The 20,522-nt window shown below is 39.5% G+C and overlaps 1 protein-coding gene across 1 annotated transcript in view; it reads left to right on the top strand.

Annotated features, from left to right (window-relative positions):
* OSBPL10 (oxysterol binding protein like 10) overlaps positions 1 to 13,168 on the top strand; it is a 187,123-nt gene extending 173,955 nt beyond the window's left edge. The window contains exons 9-12 of the mRNA XM_038388596.2: positions 2,906 to 3,092; positions 4,720 to 4,902; positions 6,667 to 6,820; positions 12,905 to 13,168. Of these exons, the coding sequence (XP_038244524.1) occupies positions 2,906 to 3,092; positions 4,720 to 4,902; positions 6,667 to 6,820; positions 12,905 to 12,949 (569 nt within the window). The 3' untranslated portion in view covers positions 12,950 to 13,168. The remainder of the gene's footprint in view (positions 1 to 2,905; positions 3,093 to 4,719; positions 4,903 to 6,666; positions 6,821 to 12,904) is intronic.
* The last annotated feature ends 7,354 nt before the right edge of the window (positions 13,169 to 20,522 follow it).

A 20,522-nucleotide genomic window follows, 5' to 3' on the forward strand; every position in this document is an offset into this window, starting at 1 on the left:
AAGAAAATTATGGAAGATACATTAAGTATGGTTTAAAAATTAAAATAGGTCTGTAAAATTTAAGCTTTTTTGGTTAAGAATGAAATATGAAAGTCCTCTTTGCTTTAATGCTGATGTATTGGTCATACATTGGTTTGTGTTTATGCTGCAGCTTAGGCATGTAATTCTTCAGCAATAAGGCTGTCACTAGTAGGAGGTACAGGAATGTCATTTGCATTTACATGGCACATTTTCAGTGTGTTGGTGATGGTTTCTTCCCATGTAAACTTTCCTGTAGTCGTTCTAAGCAAAGTATGTACTTCAGCTTTGTTGTAAGGTTTTGGAAAGGGGTGTTCCTGCGCACATGCAAACAGTGGGTATGTCTACACAGCAAAAAAACCCAGCTACTGGCTCATGCCAGCCAATTCAGGCTTGTGGGGCTCAGGCTGCTGGGCTGTTCTATTGGTGGGTAGATTTCCAGGCTTAGGCTGGAGCCTGAGCTCTGGACCCTCCCACCCTTCAGGATCCTAGAGCCTGGGGTCCAGCCCAAGCCCTGAAGTCTACATAGCAATGAAACAGCCCTGAGCCAGCTGGCACATACCAGCCATGATTTTTTCTTTATTGTGTAGACATACCCAATGAGGCTTGACCACCATCGTTCCTTCCTCCCCTGCCCCCCCCCAAAAAAAAACTACATACACAGCTTGCTTGTTAAGTGTGTTCATTCTTACTTTCCATACTGTCAGTATTTATTCATGGTGGTGCTGAGATTACAGCATGCAAAGTGGAAACTTTTGACCATCCAATGCGATGGATTAAAAATAGTTTACTCCATCACTCTCCTGTAATTGTGCTGTTGCATTGTCCCATCTTCCATACATCTTCCAGGTCATTTGTGTCAAACTCGCTTAGGGGAATAGAGGTGTTGGCCGTTTCATCATTGGCGGGTTGAGTGTACAGAAGTAACAAGAGCAGCTCCAGAAAGCAATGATGGTTTGCTAGAGACATTTACATGCCTCAGGGAACACTTCCAGTCTTGAAGTGACTAAACTCCTTATTCTACCTAGTCCGATGGGTTGGAATACCACATTTTAAATAATGCTATAGCAGAACTCCTTCTTTTAATCTGAATCGTTTAGGTTTGTCTTTATATCCTGTACTGAGAATATATTTTTATATTGGCAAAAATAAAATACTAATTTAATTTTATGTTGTGAACTTTCCCCAATACTGTGAGGAAAATGGCTCATACTAATACAGTTCCATAGCTAAACAGATATTGTAAAGGTTTTTACATCCAATTTGCATTACAATTTTTATTTGATGGTCAAAGATCCTCTGAATTCTAAGTATGTAGTGTTGTGCTAGGTTATTTTTTTAAAATCTCTGTTGCAGAGTTTTTTTGTTTTGTTTTTTTTTCCCAAAGCCACCATTTTGCCTCTAGGAAGCTATTAAAATGAAAAATAAAAAGCATTAAAATCCAGAGTCGATAAACTAACTTTATTTTTGATGACTGACCTTTCCTAAGATGAACTGCTAAGGGTATTTGGTGAGACAAGGTGAGTGAGATAATATTTTTTATTGGACCAAGGCTATTTGGTATTGCAGAATTTATGTGCAGTGTTTGCAGCATGTATTTGTATTGTTCACAATTTGCTGTACTTTACAAATGTCCTTTGTTTTGAAAACCCACCCACAGTGATGCTGGGACAGAACCACTCAAAGTGGTGGTAGAGGCTCAGGGCTTGTCTACACTAACAGTGCTGCAGTGGTACAGCTGCAGCGCTTAATGAAGACGCTACCTATGCTGCCAGGAGAATTTCTCCTGTCAGTGTAGATACTCTTCCCCCCCCCCCCCCCCAACAGGCGGTATCTATATTGGTGAGAGAAGCCCTCCTGCCCTCTTTACATTGGGTGCTAGGTCAGTATACCTACGTTGCTCGGGGTGGGTAGTGTGGACCAAGCCTCAGATGCAGAGATCCTCTGACTAGGCAGGGAGCAGCAGCCAGCTTCCTTAGCTAGCTATGAAGATTCCTGCACCCTGCTGCTGCTGGCTCTCGCCATGGCCAGATGGATTCAAAGTGCTGCTCCGGCTGCCACAGATAAGTCACACATGCAGCAAAGAGTAGAGCAAACTTGTGCAGCAGGGTGGGATCAGGTGGCACCAGGTAGGATCCCAAGGAGAACTGAAGGGAACTACACTACACACAGGCTTCTCCTGGGGAGAGGTTGAGAGAGAGAATAAACCACACGTGCCAGATGTTTGGTTACGTCACTTAATGTCCTGATGGAAGGCATTCAAATACTACAGCAATGATGACAGCATAAGACCCCATATAGAAAAGAATCAAATCAAAGGTGAGAGCAGAGCTGAGAGGACTGGCAGGAGGTGAATGTGTTCCGTACGTAGGCTAGTGCGCATCCTTTTACAGGATGCGGGGCCTAGAAAGAATGCATGGAAGAAAGTCTCCTATATTGAGAGAGCAAAGTTCTAGGTGACTTCCTTCCGCAGACCACTCTCATTAGGGCTCTTTGTCCCAAAAGGGCTTTTTTTTTTTTTATGGAGATAAAGGGAGCTACAAAGTATTTCAGACTTACTGAGTTGGTTCTTATGAGATTTTTTTTTCTTGGTCTTACCAGTTTGTACTTATGTTTTATTGATAACATATGTTATCAGCAAATGCAATTATCCTGTGTCATTTTGAAGAATCACTTGGTTAAAATTCAGAACTGAAGCCATGCCTTTTTATGTTTGAGTAGATTTCTTCTGAGGGAGGTTTACTGGTAGAGACACTCTGACTTCATGGTGAGCGTCTCCTATTACTTTGACTGCGTGAATGACTGTTTGCTGGTAATAATTGGCCAGTGGCTTCATGTTTTCATCAATACATTAGTATTATTTCACTTTCCAACCTTTTTCTCCTAGGTGTTCTTTACTTAATGGAACATGAGGAAGAATATGTGTTCACGCTGCCTAGTGCCTATGCACGTTCTATACTTACCATTCCATGGGTGGAGCTTGGAGGTAAAGTCGGTATTAACTGTGCCAAGACTGGCTATTCTGCTACTGTCACATTCCACACCAAGCCTTTCTATGGAGGAAAAGTTCACAGGTATTGAAACTGCTGTCTGTTGGGTTGCTTCCTTTTGTAGTGTATGTTAGTGTACTTGAAAACTTTTTCAGTTTTCTGTATTTATTACTGTAAAATTGTGTGTGTGTAATTAATATGCAAAAGCCAAATTGAATTTATAAAGTGTTTTATCATGTGTTTTAAAAAATAAAACAAAACCTTCCTGTATCTGCTAGCACCTCATTCCAGAGTGTGCTCCTTCTGCTGGTTCTCAAACCAGTTCAGCAGCATCCAAGGTGGTTTATGTGAGGTAATCACCTATCCCATAAATGCTTTTCCATTTAAGAAAATTGTTTAAAATGTGCTTTGTAAGTTTGAAAAAACAAATATAGATACTTTGAATCTGGGACCTTTCACATCGGTATGTAACAATGTTAAGGTTCTGGGGGATCAGATTTTGAGCTTTAAAATTTGGATGTATTTTTAACACAATGTTAAATGTATCTCCAGTCCACTATAGCAAACAAATTCTGAGATAGCACTGAAAACCCAGACTGATGCATATTTTTAACTCAAGCCACAGCTATGCCAGGGAAAGAGAGGAAAATATGCTAGAAGATCTATGACTGGAATATGTCAGCACAGATATACCACACACAGTCTGCACTTGCTCTCTTTGACAAAACAAAGTCAGGTTTCTGTTTTTACTTTAAACATACCTGTTTTCAGTTGATTTTTAAAATTGCTTGGACACTCACAGTCATAGACTTTCAAGTCAGAAGGGACCAACATGATCATCTACTCTGATTTCCTGCACGTTGCTGGCCCCACAACCTTACCCACCCACTCCAGTAACTTAGCCAGAGGTTAGGGGTCTATTACAGAAGTCAGAAAGAAGAAGAAATCATGGTTTAAAGACTTCAGGTTACAGAGAATTCAGCATTTGCACTAGTTTAAACCTGCCAGTAACCTGTGCTGCAGAGGAAGGCAAAACCTCCCCTTCTGCTAATCTGACCCAGGGGAAAATTCCTTCCCGACTCCACATATGGCGATCAGTTAGACCCTGAGCATGTGGGAAAGACTCACCAGCCAGATATGTAGTAACTCAGAGCCCTCCCCATCTTGTGTCCCATCACCGGCCATTGGAGATATTTGCTGCTAGTAGTCACAGAGTCGCTACATGCCATTGTAGGCAGTCTTATCATACTATCCCCTCCATAAACTTATCAAGCTCAGTCTTGAAGCTAGTTAGATTTTTTGTTCTCACTGCTCCCCTGGGAAGGCTGTTCGAGAACTTAACTCCTCCAATGGTTAGAAACCTTTGCCTAATTTCAAGCCCAAAGTTGTTGATGGCTGGTTTATATCCATTTTTTCTTGTGTTAACATTGATGCTGAATTTAAATAATTCCTCTCCCTGCCTGGTATTTCTCCTTCTGATGTATTTATAGAGAGTAATCATATCTCCCCTCAGCCTTCCTTTGGTTAGGCTAAACAAGTCAAACTCTTTGAGTTGCCTCTCAGAAGGTAATTTTTTCATTCCTTGGATCATCCTAGTAGCCCTTGTTTGCACCTGTTCCCGTTTGAATTTAGTGGATTAAAGTCCTTTTAATATGCTGGCACTAACATAAACTATATATTTTATTGTGGCTTTTTGTCATATTGGAATTAGGGTTACAGCAGAAGTGAAACACAATCCCACCAATACCATCGTGTGTAAGGCACAAGGAGAATGGAATGGCACACTGGAATTTACATACAGCAATGGAGAAACCAAAGTGATTGACACCACCAAACTGCCCGTTATCCGAAAAAAGATTAGACCAATAGCAAAACAAGGTCCATTTGAATCAAGGTGAGGTTATGGGCATGAGAGAATTCTGTTTATGAAGCATGGACAAAAACTTAATATGGAAGCAACTATTGCATATTCACGTGTGATCCAGTCAAGCTCTTGTTTTGGGTAGCGTAAATTCTCCTAGGCAGTGAGTAGTGAAAGCTGCATACAGAGATTTTTCAGAACAACATTTGATACATAAACTGCAATATAACTGCTATTTAGTTATTAAATGAAAAAATGGTAGTGCGGATTTCGTAAAGTTTAAAAATGAAAGATAATCAATGCAGTTTCTATGTCTGCTTCATTGTGAGTTGACAAGTGAATTGTCATTTCTGCATATTCAATTTCATCTCTGTTTCTCACAGCTGTATATTAGAATTATTGGCTGTACACAACTTAAAAATACTTTAAAAAATTTGTCATGCATCTACACCTTTTACCTGACTTTTTCACACACTATATCAGAGAACTTGTGTTAGAATTTACTGTAAATATTCATTTATGTATTTGTCATTAGAAGATCAATATTTTATTGAATCATAATGTTGCACTTGTTAATTACCATTTGAGAGAATCTTAAAGAGCATGAATGAATGAAGCTTCAGAACCTTGGAATGAATGAATACATTCTATCCATTTTACAAATGGGTGTACTTGGTCAAATGAAATGTTCTAGCTAATAGACATGCTCCCTCTCTCATAAATGCTTTTTTTTTTTTTGCTGTCTTCTAACCAGAAAAAAAAAGTGTCTGAGTAAGCCAGAAGTTCCATTGTGATCTGTTTTATTTTTGACACTAGCAGATGGACTGTAAATACTCAGTCCCTGTCTGAATACTCACAATTTAATCAGTTTAAATAATCGCTCACTTAAAATTGAGTGAAAATTTCAGTGAAACCACTGAAAATTACACATTACAAAAGTTATGTCCTGAAGCAGAACTTAAGTGTTCTGACAGCTTTTGGTCCATTTTTCTACATGTTGCACAACATTACTACTTGCACTCTAAATTGGGGTACTGTGCTGGCCAGCCACACACTTCATTCATATGCACACTGTCAAACAAGGACTAAATTTGGTTCAAAACTGAACATTATTGTAACCTGGTAGGGACTGTCCTTGACATTTTATCTTCCAAAGTTCTTTTAATATACTGCTTTGTAGTTCAGAAGTAGAAGCTTTTTAAAGTAACAAATGCAAAAGGACTGTGGGGTGCTTCCTCTGCTAACTAGCGCACAGGTCAAACACTGCACAATATTTTCATTAATGTGCTATACACAGGTCTGGACACAAAGCAGTTATCAAAAATTGTCATGTTGATTTGAAGATGTAGGGCCAAGGTTTCAAGAGCTGAGCACCCAACAGCTCCCCTTCAGGCACCTAAATGAAGTAGCCAAATATTGAGTGCTGAACACATTTGAAAATCAGGTCCATAGTTTAATACGATGGAGTGAGAGAATTCACACTTGCTAAATAGGGGGAAAATACATGTATTTTGAGCTTTAAAATATTATAAACAATAGACATGTTAAGCCATGACTGCAGTAAAAGTAGTTAACAGTATGTTGTAAAATACAATGAAAACGATTAAAAAAGTGATAGTTTGAAGTCTGTTTGAGATGGTACAAGTAGAGTGCCAGATAATGAACACACCATCATTACATGAAAAAGAACTGGCCAGTTTATCCTGCAATTGTATATTCCTCTTTACAAGGTACTTTACTGTTGCTGAGGAGTTCTCATTCCATGTTGTCTGTGTTTATCCGTGATCAATCACTCAGGCATCTTTGGAAACATGTCACCAACTCCCTGAAAGAAGGCAATATCGATGTGGCAACGGAGCACAAACACCGCCTTGAGGAGAGGCAGCGAGCAGAGGAGAGGCAACGTGTGGCTATTAATACACCCTGGAAACCAAAATATTTTACCAACGAGGTAATGTGAATCACACCAAAGCATTTCTTTGTTGCTTTAAGATAGGAATGTGGTGGAGTTCCAGAGTACAGTGAGGAGTGTGTGCGTGCAAACAATTAAAATCAGCTTTTGATAAGTACCATTGTGACTGTGACTAAATCTCTCTGATCTTTCCAAACTTTGACTCCTAAAAAAACAATCACCAGACATTTATTTTAGATTTTGTAAACCTTGTTCTCCTTTTTAAGCTGTCTTTTACCTGCCTTTGGTTAAATGTATTTATGCCTGAATTTTTATAAATTTGGCCTCTGTGATTAGACATCTAAATTCATATTTTTGGCCATTTAAAACAAATAGCTTGATGCTCAGCAATGGCTCATAGACTTTAAGGTCAGAAGGGACCATCGTGATTATCTAGTTTGACCTCTAGTACATTACAGGCCACAGAACCTCATCCACCCACTCCTGTGATAGACTCCTACCAGCTGGCTGAATTACCGAAGTCTTCAAATCATGACTTCAAGTTACAGAGAATCCGCCATTTACCCTAGTTTAAACCTGCAAGTGACTCGTGCTGCAGAGAGGGCAAAAAAACCCCAGGCTCTCTGCCAATCTGACCCAGGGGAAAATTCCTTCCTGACACCAAATATGGTGATCAGTTAGACCCCACTTGAGGCCTTCCTCCAATCTGACATCATTCCATTAATAGTTACTCTTTGTTTGTGGTTGTTTAACCAATTCTGTATCCTCTTAATGGTAGTTCTGTCAAGTCCACATTTCTGCAGCTTACTTATCAGAATATCATGTGGGACTGTGTTGGAAGCCTTGCTGAAGTCCACCACATTCCCCTTATCCACCAAATCAGTTACCCTGTCAAAGAAGGAAATCAAACTGGTCTGGCATGATTTCTTCTTGGTAAATCCGTGCTGGCTGCTAGCGATCAGCCCTTCATCTGCCAGGTATTCGCAAATTGAATATTTTATACATTGCTCTAGTAGCTTCCCAGGTATCGAAGTCAGGTTGACAGGTCTATAGTACCTTATCTCCTCCTTTTCCCCCTTTTTAAAGATGGGCACTACGTTAGCCCTTCTCCCATCTTCCGGGACCTCTCCTGTCACATATGAGTTTGTAAATATTATTACCAGTGGCTCTGAGATTTCTTCAGCTAATTTCTTCAGTAACCTGGGGTGAATAGCATCTGGCCCCGCAGATTTGTATTCATTCAAGTTGGTCAAAAGATCTGACTTGTTGTTTTCTTATGCCGATCTGCATCCCTTCCCCTTTATTGTCTATGGTAACTTTCTTCTTCTTCTGGTCATGTGTTGTTTTTTGTGAGAAGACCGAAGCAAAGTAGGCATTGAGCAGCTCTGCCTTCTTATCATGTTCCATTACCAGCTCATCTTCTCCAGTGAGCAGCAGACCTACACTGTCCTTGATCTTTCTGTTTTGTCTGATATATCTGAAGAACCTTTCCTGTTGTCGCTAACATTTTTGCCAGCTGTAACTCCTTCTTTGCCTTGACTGTCCTAAATTTGTCCCTAAATGCTCACGGTTTTCACATGTATACTTCCTTAGTGACATGCCCCTCCTTCCATTTGCTGTATGTATCCCTTTTGCTTTTTAGGTTGCTAAAAAGCTTCTTGTGCAGCCACATTGGCCTCCGGTGGCTCTTCTGATCTTTCCTCTGTGTTGGAATAGGTTGACGTTGAGCCTCTAGTATTACATCTTTTAAGAACTGCCAGCCCCCTTCGACTCCTTTTCTTCCTAATTGGTCTTTCTGTGAGATTTTGCCTACTGTTATTCTGAGTCAGTTGTAATCTGTCTTTCTGAAGTCCATTGTCCTTGTTTTGCTCTTCTCATGTCCTCCTTTCTACAGGATCTTGAATTCTATCAAATCATGATCACTTCCTCCCAAGTTTCTGATCACCTTTATGTTCACAACTAATTCATCCTAGCTGGTCAAAACCAGATCCAAAATGGGATGACCCTCTAGTTTCCTCAGCTTTCTGATTCAGAAAGCTGTCCCCTACACACACTAAGAATTTGCAGGACGTATTACATTTTGCTGCAGTAGTCTTTGAACAGATATCATGGAATTTAAAATCCCTCATTAATATTAGCTCATATGTGTTAGCTAATCTTGTTACCTGCTTGTAGAATGACTCATCCATTTCCTCTTCCTGATTTGTTGGCCTATAATAGACCGCCACCATAAAATCGTTACTGTTCTTTTCCCTTGTTATCCTCACCCAAAGACACTCAGTAGGTCTGTTGCTCACTTCCCCTTGGATCTCAGAGTAAGCCTATACATTTTTGACCTACAGTGCAATACCTCCTCCTTTCCCTCCAGACCTATCCTTTTGGAACAAGCTATATCCCTTTAATGCTTGTCCCACAAGTCTCTGTGATGGCAATTAAGTCATAATTTTCTTCACATACCATGACTTCCAGTTCACCCTGCTTGTTCCCTATACTCCTTGCATTTGATCAGTCATTGAAGATATTTTGCATACTTCCCTGTTGCTTTTTTGTCACCATCCCCCATAGAACCTAGTTTAAAGCTCAGGTTAGCCAGATGATGTCCAGAGATGCTTTTCCCAGTAGTTGATGATGGAGCCATCCCAGCACAGTAATCTTCTTTCCTAGAACATCAGCTCGTTGAAGAAACCAAAGCCCTATTGCCAACACCACCTATGTAGCCACACATTTACTTCCGTGACTCTGTTCGGTCTCTACCCGGGCATTTTTCTTCAACAGGGAGGATGGATGAGAACACCACTTGTGCCCCAAACTCTTTTATCCTTCTTCCCAGAGTCATGTAGTCTGTAGGGATCCACTCAAGGTCATTCTAGGCAGTATCGTTGATGCCCATGTAGTTAAGTAGGAAGGGGTAGCAGTCCGAGTCCTTGATGAGTTTCAGCGGCAATTCTAGCTCTAGGAAAGCAGCACACTAATTGGGATTCCTAATCTGGACAGCAGATGGAGGACTGTTATTAGTTTTTTTTTCTTTATTTGGGGGAAAGAGGACCAAAAAAATGCCACCGTTGCTAAACAGAGTGAAAGAGGCAGTTTTGAGACAAAAAGACATCCTTTAAAAATTGGAGGTCATATCCTACTGAGAAAAATAGACAGGAACATAAACTCTGGCAAGTCAAGTAAAAGAATATAATTAAGCAGGTCAAAAAAGAATTTGAAGAGCAACTAATAAATAAGTCTCACAAACAGCAACATTTTTTAAAGTTCATCAGAAGCAGGAAGCCTCCCAATCAATCAGTAGTAGCATATTGAAGTGCTAAAGGAGAACTCAAGGAAGATAAGGTCATTGTGGAGAAGCTAAATGAATTCTTTGCATTGGGTTTCACTGCAGAGGATGTAGGATGGTGGGAGATTCCCACACCTGAGCCGTTCTTTTTAGGTGACAAATCTGAGGAACTGCCCCATATTGAGGTGTCAATAGAGGAGGTTTTGGAACAAATTGATTAAACTCTAATAAGTCACAAGGACCAGATGATATTCACCCAAGAGTTCTGAAGGAACTCAAATATGAAATTGCATAATTGCTAACAGGGATATGTAACCTATCACTTAAATCAGCCTCTGTACCAGATGATTGGCGGGTAGTTAATTTGTAAAGCTGATTTAAAAAAAAAAAAGGCTCCAGAGGTGATTCTGGCAATAACAGGCCAGTAAGCCTACCTTCAGTACCAGACAAATTAGTTGAAATTATAGTATAGAACAGAATGATCTGTTGCATATATTAACATAATAAGTTGGGGAAGAGTCAGCAGGGCTTTTGTAAAAGGAAATCGTGCCTCAGCAATCTATTAGAATTATTTGTGGATGTCAAAAAGATGTGGACAAGGGTGGTCCAGTGATCCCTCTCCAAAGGCTCTTAAGCAAAGTAAGCAGTCATGGGATAAGATGGAAGGTCCTCTCATGGAACAGTAACTGGTTAAAAGACAGGAAACAAAGGATAGGAATAAATGGTCAGTTTTCATAGTAGAGAGAGGTAAATTGTGGGGTCCCCCAAGGATCTGTACTGGAACCAGTGCTGTTCAGCATCTTCATAAATGCTCTGGAAAATGGGGTAAACAGCGAGGTGGCAAAGTTTGCAGACGATACAAAATTACTCAAGATAGTTGAGTCCAAAGATGACTGCGAAGAATTAAAAAGGGATCTCACAAAGCTGGGTGACTGGTCTCTCCATCTCAGAAAAGATAACGTAGAATTGGAAAAAGTATAGAGAACTGCAACAAAAATTATTAGGGGTATGGATTAGCTTCCATTTGAAGAGAGATTAAAAAGACTGTTCAGTTTAGCAAAAAGACAACTAAAAGGGGATATGATAGAGGTCTGTAAAATCAAGAATGGTGTGGTGAAAGTGGATAAAGTGTTCTTTACTCCTTCACATAACACAAGAACCAGGGGTCACTGAATTAAATTAATGGACAGCAGGTTTAAAACATAATGAAGTACTTCACACAACGCACAGGCAACTTTTGGAACTCATTGCCAAGGGATGTTCTGAAGGTCAAAAGTATAACTGGATTTAAAAAAATTAGATAAATGAATGGAGGATAGGTCCATCAATAGCTTTTAGTCAAGATGTACTAGTTATTAGTCAAGGGATGGAACCACATGATCTGGGTTTTCCTAAACCTCTGTCTTCCAGAAGATGGGACTGGAGGATAAGGGATGAATCACTCGATAATTGCCCTGTTCTGTTCATTCCCTCTGAAGTATCTGGCACCAGCCACTGTCGGAAGACAGGATATTGGGCTAGATGGACTTTTGGTTTGACTGGTATGGCCATTTTTACATTCTTATGTGAGTAGTACCATTGGACACAATGGGATTATTCATGTACATTGCATGATGGGGACAGTAAGAAAGAGTTAACAGTTAAGCCCTTTATATCTGGGTGTTAGGATTTCACTGTCCCTATCAGCAGCAGTGTCTGGATGCTCCAGTTACTTTAAAAAGGAAACTGGAGGACAAAAATCAGGCAATTGAGAAGAAAATCACTGTTACGAATACCATTTACAGTTTATTAAATGTAAATATTTTTTACAATTATGTATATTTACTCTATTCATCTTGGATGATGAAACTAGATTGGTCACTTTCATTTTCTGGTTCTGATGTTCTAGGTCAAGCTGGCTGTTTGGATTTCCACAATTGCAAAGAAATGTTTACCTTTTCTAAAGAATTGGACGAAAATATTAGTTGATCTGTTTTCTTTCATCTTATCTGTTACTGACGTTTTTACTGGTTTTGTTTACAACATTTAAAACATGCATCTAAACTACTTCAGTGGTTTTTTTAACTAGTTGGATCCACAGGCTTTAAGTGTTAGGAAGGGAATGTATAATGAAATCCTGATCTCTAGCATATTACAAACAATTGTGTATTGAAATATTTGACACTATAGACTAAATGTTAACCCTTATTCTTATAGTTCCCATTTACAGCCCCTATTAACAATGGTGGAAGTTGTTCTGCAGATTGAGGGTAGGATATGATCTAATATATTCAGGGCCTTTTAGGATGTTTGTGGAAGTTTGAGCAAGTTATTTTTGAACCATATCTAGTAATACTCCTGGGTTGATTGATTCTTTGTATGGAATGGAAATGAGGTAAAAATATTCTCTTCCTTTTGGAGATGCAGAATATGATAAAATGCAAAGAAAATGCTTGTTTTCAAAAATAGAAAAACTGAAAAAAATTCCAGTTTTTGATAAGAGCACCATTTAGCTAGCACTACTTAGAATTTTTCTAAAACATTCTTGTCAAGTAATTTTTAAGGGTTTTTTTTTTTTATCTTCCCCTACTGATAGTTGTAAGGACTTTTTTCAACACAGGTGAAACTCACTCTACACACGCAGTGCTATCTGTTGTACAAAATAAAGTGAAAAAGGCTTTCACTAATATCATTTAGTTTTAGCAGTCTTGTGTTGTTTGTAATTGTAGTAGGTACAAAGTTTTCAGACAGCCATATCTTGACAGTATTTCTTTAGCTTCTATTGAATCTATTTTAGTAGTGTGTTGTATATCTTTTTAAAAATTGAAAGGTTCATTTGTAAAATCTCCCTAATTTTCTTACAGGGTGATGGTTGGATATACTTCAATCCCCTCTGGAAGTCCCATTGACAAGAGAGAGCGCACTATTGTCTCATAGCAAACCCATCTTAGAGGCATTAAAACGATGCAGTGTATAACCTTCAGGTGTCATTGAATAGTTTTGTTACAACGAGATACAAATAAGAAGCTATATACTGTGATTGATGAATTTCAAAACAGCTACAAGATCAAGTTTATTCAATAGCCATTTTGTGTGTGTGTGTGTGTGTGTGTGTGTATATATATATATATATATATATATATATATACACACACACACACACACACACGTACTGTATTGATTGATATGTATATGTAAACATGTTATACACGCACTAACAGTGATTAAGGTCCTGATCCTTTAAACATTATGTGCACAAACTTCAATTGAAGTCAATGAGAGTTCAGTGTGTTGTCTGCTTGTGGGATCAGGCCCTGTGTTGGCAATTAAGAATACTTTTTTATTAGTACAGTTTGAGGTTTTATATTTTTCACTTTGCCAAAAACGTTTTGCACTTATAAAATGTGACCTGTCATTGGCAGTCATTCATAGTCTAAATGGTGGTTAAATGGCTCACTTCTAGTGACCTAACCAAAATACATTTGGGATATTGGTTTAAGAGCATGTTTTCTGTCCTTGTGACTCACTTATAAGCATGCATTTATTGCCATCTTATAAAAAGTAGCAATACCATTGCAAGAACCTTGTTTGTACTGATCCATTGTTCTTGTTTTCTCTTTGTATTCCAAAGAGATGCTTAATATTTTGCAAGGTCATTTGTCAGCCCCTTGACTGTGGGAAAGGGGATCTCTCTGTGAAACACCACTGGCAATGGTTATGCTAGGGAATGCCAACGTCATTGGGTAAACTTGCTTTACAGCCCATCAGTCTTGTGTTATAGCTTTGAACAGTCCTGTATTTTTGGTTCTTCTCTCTCTTTTTTTTTTTTTTTTTTTTTTTTAGGCCCAGCTGATTGCTTTGTGACATTTTCTCAAAGTGCTACTTTTACACCAGACATTATTTGCTAACTTACTACTTCATGGTGAAATAAGGGCTCTAGTAAATTAAAAAATAATACTAGGGGCAGTGATTTGTTTTGTAATGTAAAAATCTATAGCTTGATTTTACTTTGTAAGTAAACCATTGAGAGATGAAGAAAGTGAACTTCTAAGAATATACAGTGTATTAACGCTTAGCTGCATTTCAGGTAAAGTGAGATGTCAATTTTCAAGAGAAAGTACAGTAATGGACAAAAATGTAGTAAACTGACTTCTGCTCAGTGCTTAATTTACTTTTACAATGACCCTTATAAACATCAGTATATTTCTAATGAACAGTAGCATGAATGCCTGACTTTCAGTAGTACTGGCTAATTTTGTGCCTTTTGTCTGCTTTCTTAATATAGCTGCTTGTAGATGCGAAACAAATATATTTAGGTTGAAGCATTGTTCTGTTCACATGTGTCTGCATTTTATGTTGGTTATTTTGGTAGATATTAAGGTTACTTGGATAAGTCAGAAAGTTATACTCAGGTGTATATGAAATTGAATGCACCATTCATTATTAACTTGGAATTGACCTTCAATAGATCTTTCAACTTAATGAGCTTCAGATCTCTATTAAATAGCTTGTAGTGTCCTTCATCTCTTAAAGCCACATTATATCTGCCTGTACATACTTTTCTCTGCACATAAAAATCTAGGGTTTTTCTTAAATATTTAAAAACCTATTTTAAAGAAATATAGACTGTACAGGATGTTTTAATGTACAGAAATATTGTTTGGAAGGAAAGCTTTATTTTTAGGTATAGTGGATGCTTTTCTGTAATTATGTCAAAATGATGCCCTTGTGATAAGAGATGAAGAGTATAGGTAACTTCAGGAGAATCCATACACTTTGTGGTCTGCAGGAACTCATTTATATTGCTTGGAGCCACTCTTGTTTTAAAGAGGTTAGTCCGGTAAGTAACTGGAAACATTAACAAGTTATTATGTAGATTACATTATGAAGAACAGTCTAAAATGCAGAATTAAACGGATCATAATTGGAGTACGCCCTCAAAACTGTAGCTTTAATTTTCAAACACCAAAGAACTTGGCCATGCATTGATGACAAAGAGGAATTAGAGACCTCAAACGTTTGTCAGCAGTGCAGGACTGGACCTTTCCTTAACTTTCACAGTATGACTATCAATGCTACAAAGATGTGTAGCTCTTATTTTAAGGTGAATTTTAACTAATTTTGGACTTCAAATTTATTAAGGGTTTCTTCTCTGCATGATTATTTTGTTACCGCATGGCGAGACCATTCCATTTATGCTCCAATAAAACTTTTGTTTTTTAATGCTGTGAAGAACTCCCTGATGCTGTTACCATCAGTTTTCCAAAATAAATCCTGTGAGGCAAGCACAGTGCTCATGTTTGAAATATCTGAATCAAAAACAGATTTCAAACATAAATTCAGGAAGTGTCTTCACTTTATTTTTTCTGATTAATAAAATATATATTCTATGTATTGCATAATGATAGGACAAGGTTTTGTTTGTTAAGCAATAACAAGCCTTATTCTGTAGTTATTCTAATGTCTGTCTTGCACCTGCAAGTGAATAATTTTTGGGTAGCTGGTGTACACTTTTAAATATAACGTGACTCTCAGTGTATTTCAGACCGACCTTTTTTTGTGCACACATGTAGAACCTATGCAATCTTTTCTTCCTTAAAGTAGAACTGTTCAGCCAAAAAATGTAAGTTTGTTAAAATTTTAAAACACTCTGGCAATCACTTCTGATTAGCCCTCCTTTCACAATTTATGTGAATTAAAATTATATAAACTGACATCTCTGTCAATAAATGATTCTTTCGCTTAGCCATTTGGATGCTGTCGCTTTCCATTAAAATATGTAGCTAAAATGGCACCATTTGCTCAAAGGTCTGTAGATGTACAATATTTCTTTACCACATTCAGTTGCATATGTGATCTGCTTCCATTGAAATCTTGTTTTTCTCCTGACAATGCATGATATCAAACAGGGAACATTCTGTTTTAAATTAATTTTAAACAATTGGCTTGCTAGATGTGGGGGAAGAGGTGGCAGCTAGTGGCTGGGGGAGCACCACCCAACTGCAGGTAAGGATGGGGTGTGAACTGCAGAGCAGCCCTGGTGATGACACTCTTGCAATGGCTACAACAATTAGCCATCTTAATTTTGGGGTGGTAGTGCGCTTTATTTTGATCAATAGGGAGACCCTTAGAAAGGATATTATCAAGGTGTATCTAACTTCCTGATGATCACTTTTATTCATTCGTTATATTATTAAGTGTATCTTTCTGTAAAAGATCTTTGCCATGATCGATTCCTGCTCCTCCTATGAAACTTGATGAGTTCCTATAGATAACATTCAAACAGCAGCTCTGGATAATGGGATTCATGCCCTTCTATTACCAGTGGATGCATTTTCCCAACAAATAAAATATGAATTCAACACTTAAAATTTGGGCCTAAACTATTTAGAATCCCTCAACTTTTGTATGATTTAAAAATGGGAATGGGGAGGAGGAAAAAGAGGACGTTACAAAATCTAATACAAATTTTTTTTCAGTTTCACTGAAGACCATTTCGATTTGAAATATTCCTCCACTGTTGAAAATCCACACACCACAATCGTGTGCTAATACATGAGAACCAGAAAAAGAAACTGGCTGTAAAGAAGAGCCAACAGCACGTATTGTACAGCCAGCTACCCTTTTCAGAACATGGCTTAATTTCTGTGGTTCTGAAGTTGGACATGCCTCAGCCACACAAGCTTGGGTCTGATGTATATTTCCCTTGGAGCTTTTGTTATATAGATCTAGGCTTGAGCCCTGCTCTTAGACAAAGTCTGACGAAGCTGAAACCTCGCCTGGTGGCGCTGATGCTGCCACTGTCTACATTCACTCAAGTCTATGTAGGATGAACAACCGGGACAAGCAGGAGTGACACGGATGAGTTGGAGAAATGTGGTGGGAAGATCTATTTCATTTTTGGTGTGATAACCTTAAAAGATAAGACTTTACTCCTGAGGGAATTCTGTGCCAAAAAATTAAAAATTCTGCATACAATATTTTAAAATTAAGCAAATTTTGTCAATAACTAAATGTGGCTCTAGCATAGCAGTGGAGAGCACAGGCCCCTGGCTGCATTGAGGTTGGAGATCACCCTGAGGTTCCCATCTCTCCCAGTACAGGGACTGGGCAGTGAGGCTGTACCTGACCCTGACAAAGTGCAAGGGCTGGGCCTGCCCCAGAAACACCCTGAGGCCCTGTCCCTCTGTGCCAGGTGCGGGTGGTCAGGCTCAGCCCAGCAGGATCCAAGGGTGGGGTGAGAGGTATCTGGGTGAGGCTACTCGGTGGGAGATCTGGATGCATGGGGACTTGTTCGGATGGGGGTTCCAGGGGCAATGGAACTCTGCAGGGGGTCCAGGTGGTGATAGAAGAGGCTTAGTAGGGTGTGTGTGTGTGTGTGTGTGTGTGTCGGGGGAGGGTCTGGGTGCTGGGGGAGTGGGGCTTGATGGGCTTGGGGTCCTAGGTGCAGCTGGTTGGGAATCAGTGAGAAGGGGGTCTGGGTGTGGGGGGCTCATCAGTGGAATCCAGGAGTAGGACTTATCAGGGCAAGGGTTCAATGACCCTGCTTAACAGGGGAGCCCATTAAGCTGCCAAAGGGATGCCGCAGGCCAGGATCATGATTCCCCTTTCCCTCTCCACCCCTTTCCCACACCACCAGCACCTACTGTTGCACAGAAAACAAGGCGGCATGCAGAAGGGGAACACAGCTGGCCCTAGGACCCAGGAGGTGGTGGTTAGCTGCAGAGGCATGTAACCCTGTGTGCCTTCCCTGTTTTGAAGGGGCAATATCCCCCCCCACCCCAACTGCACCCATGCTTTCACACCCCTGCCCAGCTTCTCTTTGCTTCCATGCTGTTTTCTGCAGGCATGCAGTCCTGCTCGACTCTGCTCAGCAAAAGATGTCCATTCGGTGTGCTTCTGTGCCATTCTTTGCACAAAATGTATTCTTTAAAATCCAGTTAGTCTCACACAGTTGCCTGGATAGATTTCTTGGCAAATGCTCTGTTGCTTTATGGCCCACCAGCGTGTCTTTTCCTGCTCTGGCATGTTGGCTCCTATGCAGGCATTTGGTATCCTTATTTTTTCTTCAGCTTTCTGGTACTTGCGAGGTATATTTGTGTCTATTTTAGTTACTGCCTCAGCTATTGTTTCAATGCTCCTGAGGTTGCTCTCTCTTGGTGTACTTGTAACTGAATTAAGACACTTCTGTACCTTGTAATTTTCAGATCTTTCAGCATGTGTATTCTCAGTGCAGGAACAAATGTTCATGCTTTTTAAATATTCTTTTCTTCAAACACATTTGAAATAGGAAAGCAGGCCACTTAGCTGCTTTAAACCATGTTACAGTGTGGCAGAACTTTGAACTGATGGCTACTATTCATGGCTTTTACCTTTGCATTTACTATGTTAGGTAGGGGACACCAAAACTGCTTGTAAATGTCACACTATGCACTGAAGAAAGATGGGAGAGCACACTCCTTGAGGCACCCGATTATAGATTCCTGTAAGTTAAGCTTGAAACCAAGGAGAATGACTTACTTGTCGAGGTTTTACCTTTTTGAAGCAGAATACATCAAGACAAGCTGTGTCTTGAGGTTCTGTTGATGAAGCCTTATCCTGAGAACAGTGAAATGATGGCCTTTGATGCAAGCACCTCTTGAAGTACCTTCAGTGCTTTGAGGAAATATCACTTCTCCAAGACATTTTCCCAATTCCAGCTGCTTGGGTAGGGACAGGCCAAGTGGTGGTGGATAATATTTGGACTCAAATGGGCCAAAGGATTCATCTAATTCCAAATTCATGGGTGTTATGGAAGTGTGTGAAGACAGCAAAAACTTACAGGGGGAAGAGCCTCTCCAGGTTTGGCAGATTTCCAAGAAAGCTGAGCTGAATCTGGGTAAGAATTTTATCTATGAGCCATGCCTAAGGTATCTGAGCCAAGAACAATGCTCAAGAAGGCTGTTTTGGACCAGCTACCTGTTGCTGAATCTTCCCATGAGGCCTTTGTTGCAGAGGTAGCTCTGCTCAAGGAGTGACCAGCTGCAATTATGATACTGTGCCCCAGAATCTTGACCTGTGATGTTTGGATTTTGACCATTGGGACCATCCTTGAAGGCTTGGTAATCTATGACTCAATAGCCAAGTGGAGCTTTGAAAGGCTTGACCCTAGGAAATTCACATCTGCAACACACGTAGCAGGGGCTTAAGCTAGTACATACTGGTCAACCATCAGATTCAGCTACCCTCTGCTGCTGATGCATGCCACAGTGGTGAGGTCTGCTGCCTCAAGGGTGGACACTTGGAGATCTGCCTGGTGGCAGACTTTTAGGTTCCACCTCAAGGACCTGCTATATACTGCAAAGCAGGTACAGGCTCCCTTCAGAGGGGACAAGAACAGTGCCTACAGTCTTTAAGGCCTGTCTTTCCCTTGAGGAAGGCTTCAAATGTACTTTCATGGCAATACTGGCAGCTGACATGGTTTGTATTCAGCTACACTACTGCTTTCTTCAAGGATAAACATTCCTTAATAGCTGAGCCTGCTGTTCTCATTCAATAGTAGGAAGTGGAAAGCAAAAATTCTGACAGTCATTACAGGTAAGAAATTTCCCCTTATCAGCATATGGCTGGCTCACTTCATGTGCTGCCACTGCTTAGCAGAGATTCCTTTATTTATACAATTTTCTATAGCAGTTACCCCAGTAGCTGAACATCTCATTAATTTTCAATCTAATGATAGTATGAGGATATGGGACTTGCTTAAAGTCATACAGGAAGTCTATCAGATTTATGCACAGAACCAGGATATTCAAGTTCAGTGCCCTATCAGTATCTGTTTTCTTCTTTCAGAGGGCAAACTCAAAACCATGCATCTCAAAAATATGCATGTGTGGGGAAAGATGGAGCTGCTCCCTTAAGACATTTTTAATAGGAATACACAGAGGATTCTACATTTGTGAACTTTCTAGGCATAGACTTGACTTGGAAAGGAACTGATAGTTAAGTTACTAGGGCTTACTGTGGTTTTACTGAAGCAGTAATAACAGCTCTGAAAATTTTGCACTTTGGGAATTGGAGTAGTCTTTGTGACCAAGTAAGGTTACTTAAATATTTTTAAGAGAACAAAGGCTTTAGACCATTGTTAAAGCAGGCCCAAGCTTAACTTTGTTTTGCAAGTTTAGTGATTGAGGCAAAAATTAAATAGAGAATTTTCTTACGACGTAAGCAGACATCCTTTGTTTCATAATGGGTATTTTTTTCTTCTTAATCCTATGGTTAATTCAAATGTATAGTCAGTGTGTTCATTGAGATCACAGCATTGCACCAGGTAAAATACCTTCACTGAAAGGATTAGATTAGTAGAAGTGACTAATACATGTAGTTTATAGTTTGATTAAAATGTTGGATTACTACAATTTGATCACAACTGGGCCCAAAGATTCATGCTAGTAGAAGAGCACCAATTTTGCAAGTTCATTTTAAGAATAAAAATTACAGGACACC

This window comes from Dermochelys coriacea, chromosome 2 (genome assembly GCF_009764565.3).
Source record: "Dermochelys coriacea isolate rDerCor1 chromosome 2, rDerCor1.pri.v4, whole genome shotgun sequence".
NCBI classification, from domain to species: Eukaryota; Metazoa; Chordata; order Testudines; family Dermochelyidae; genus Dermochelys; species Dermochelys coriacea.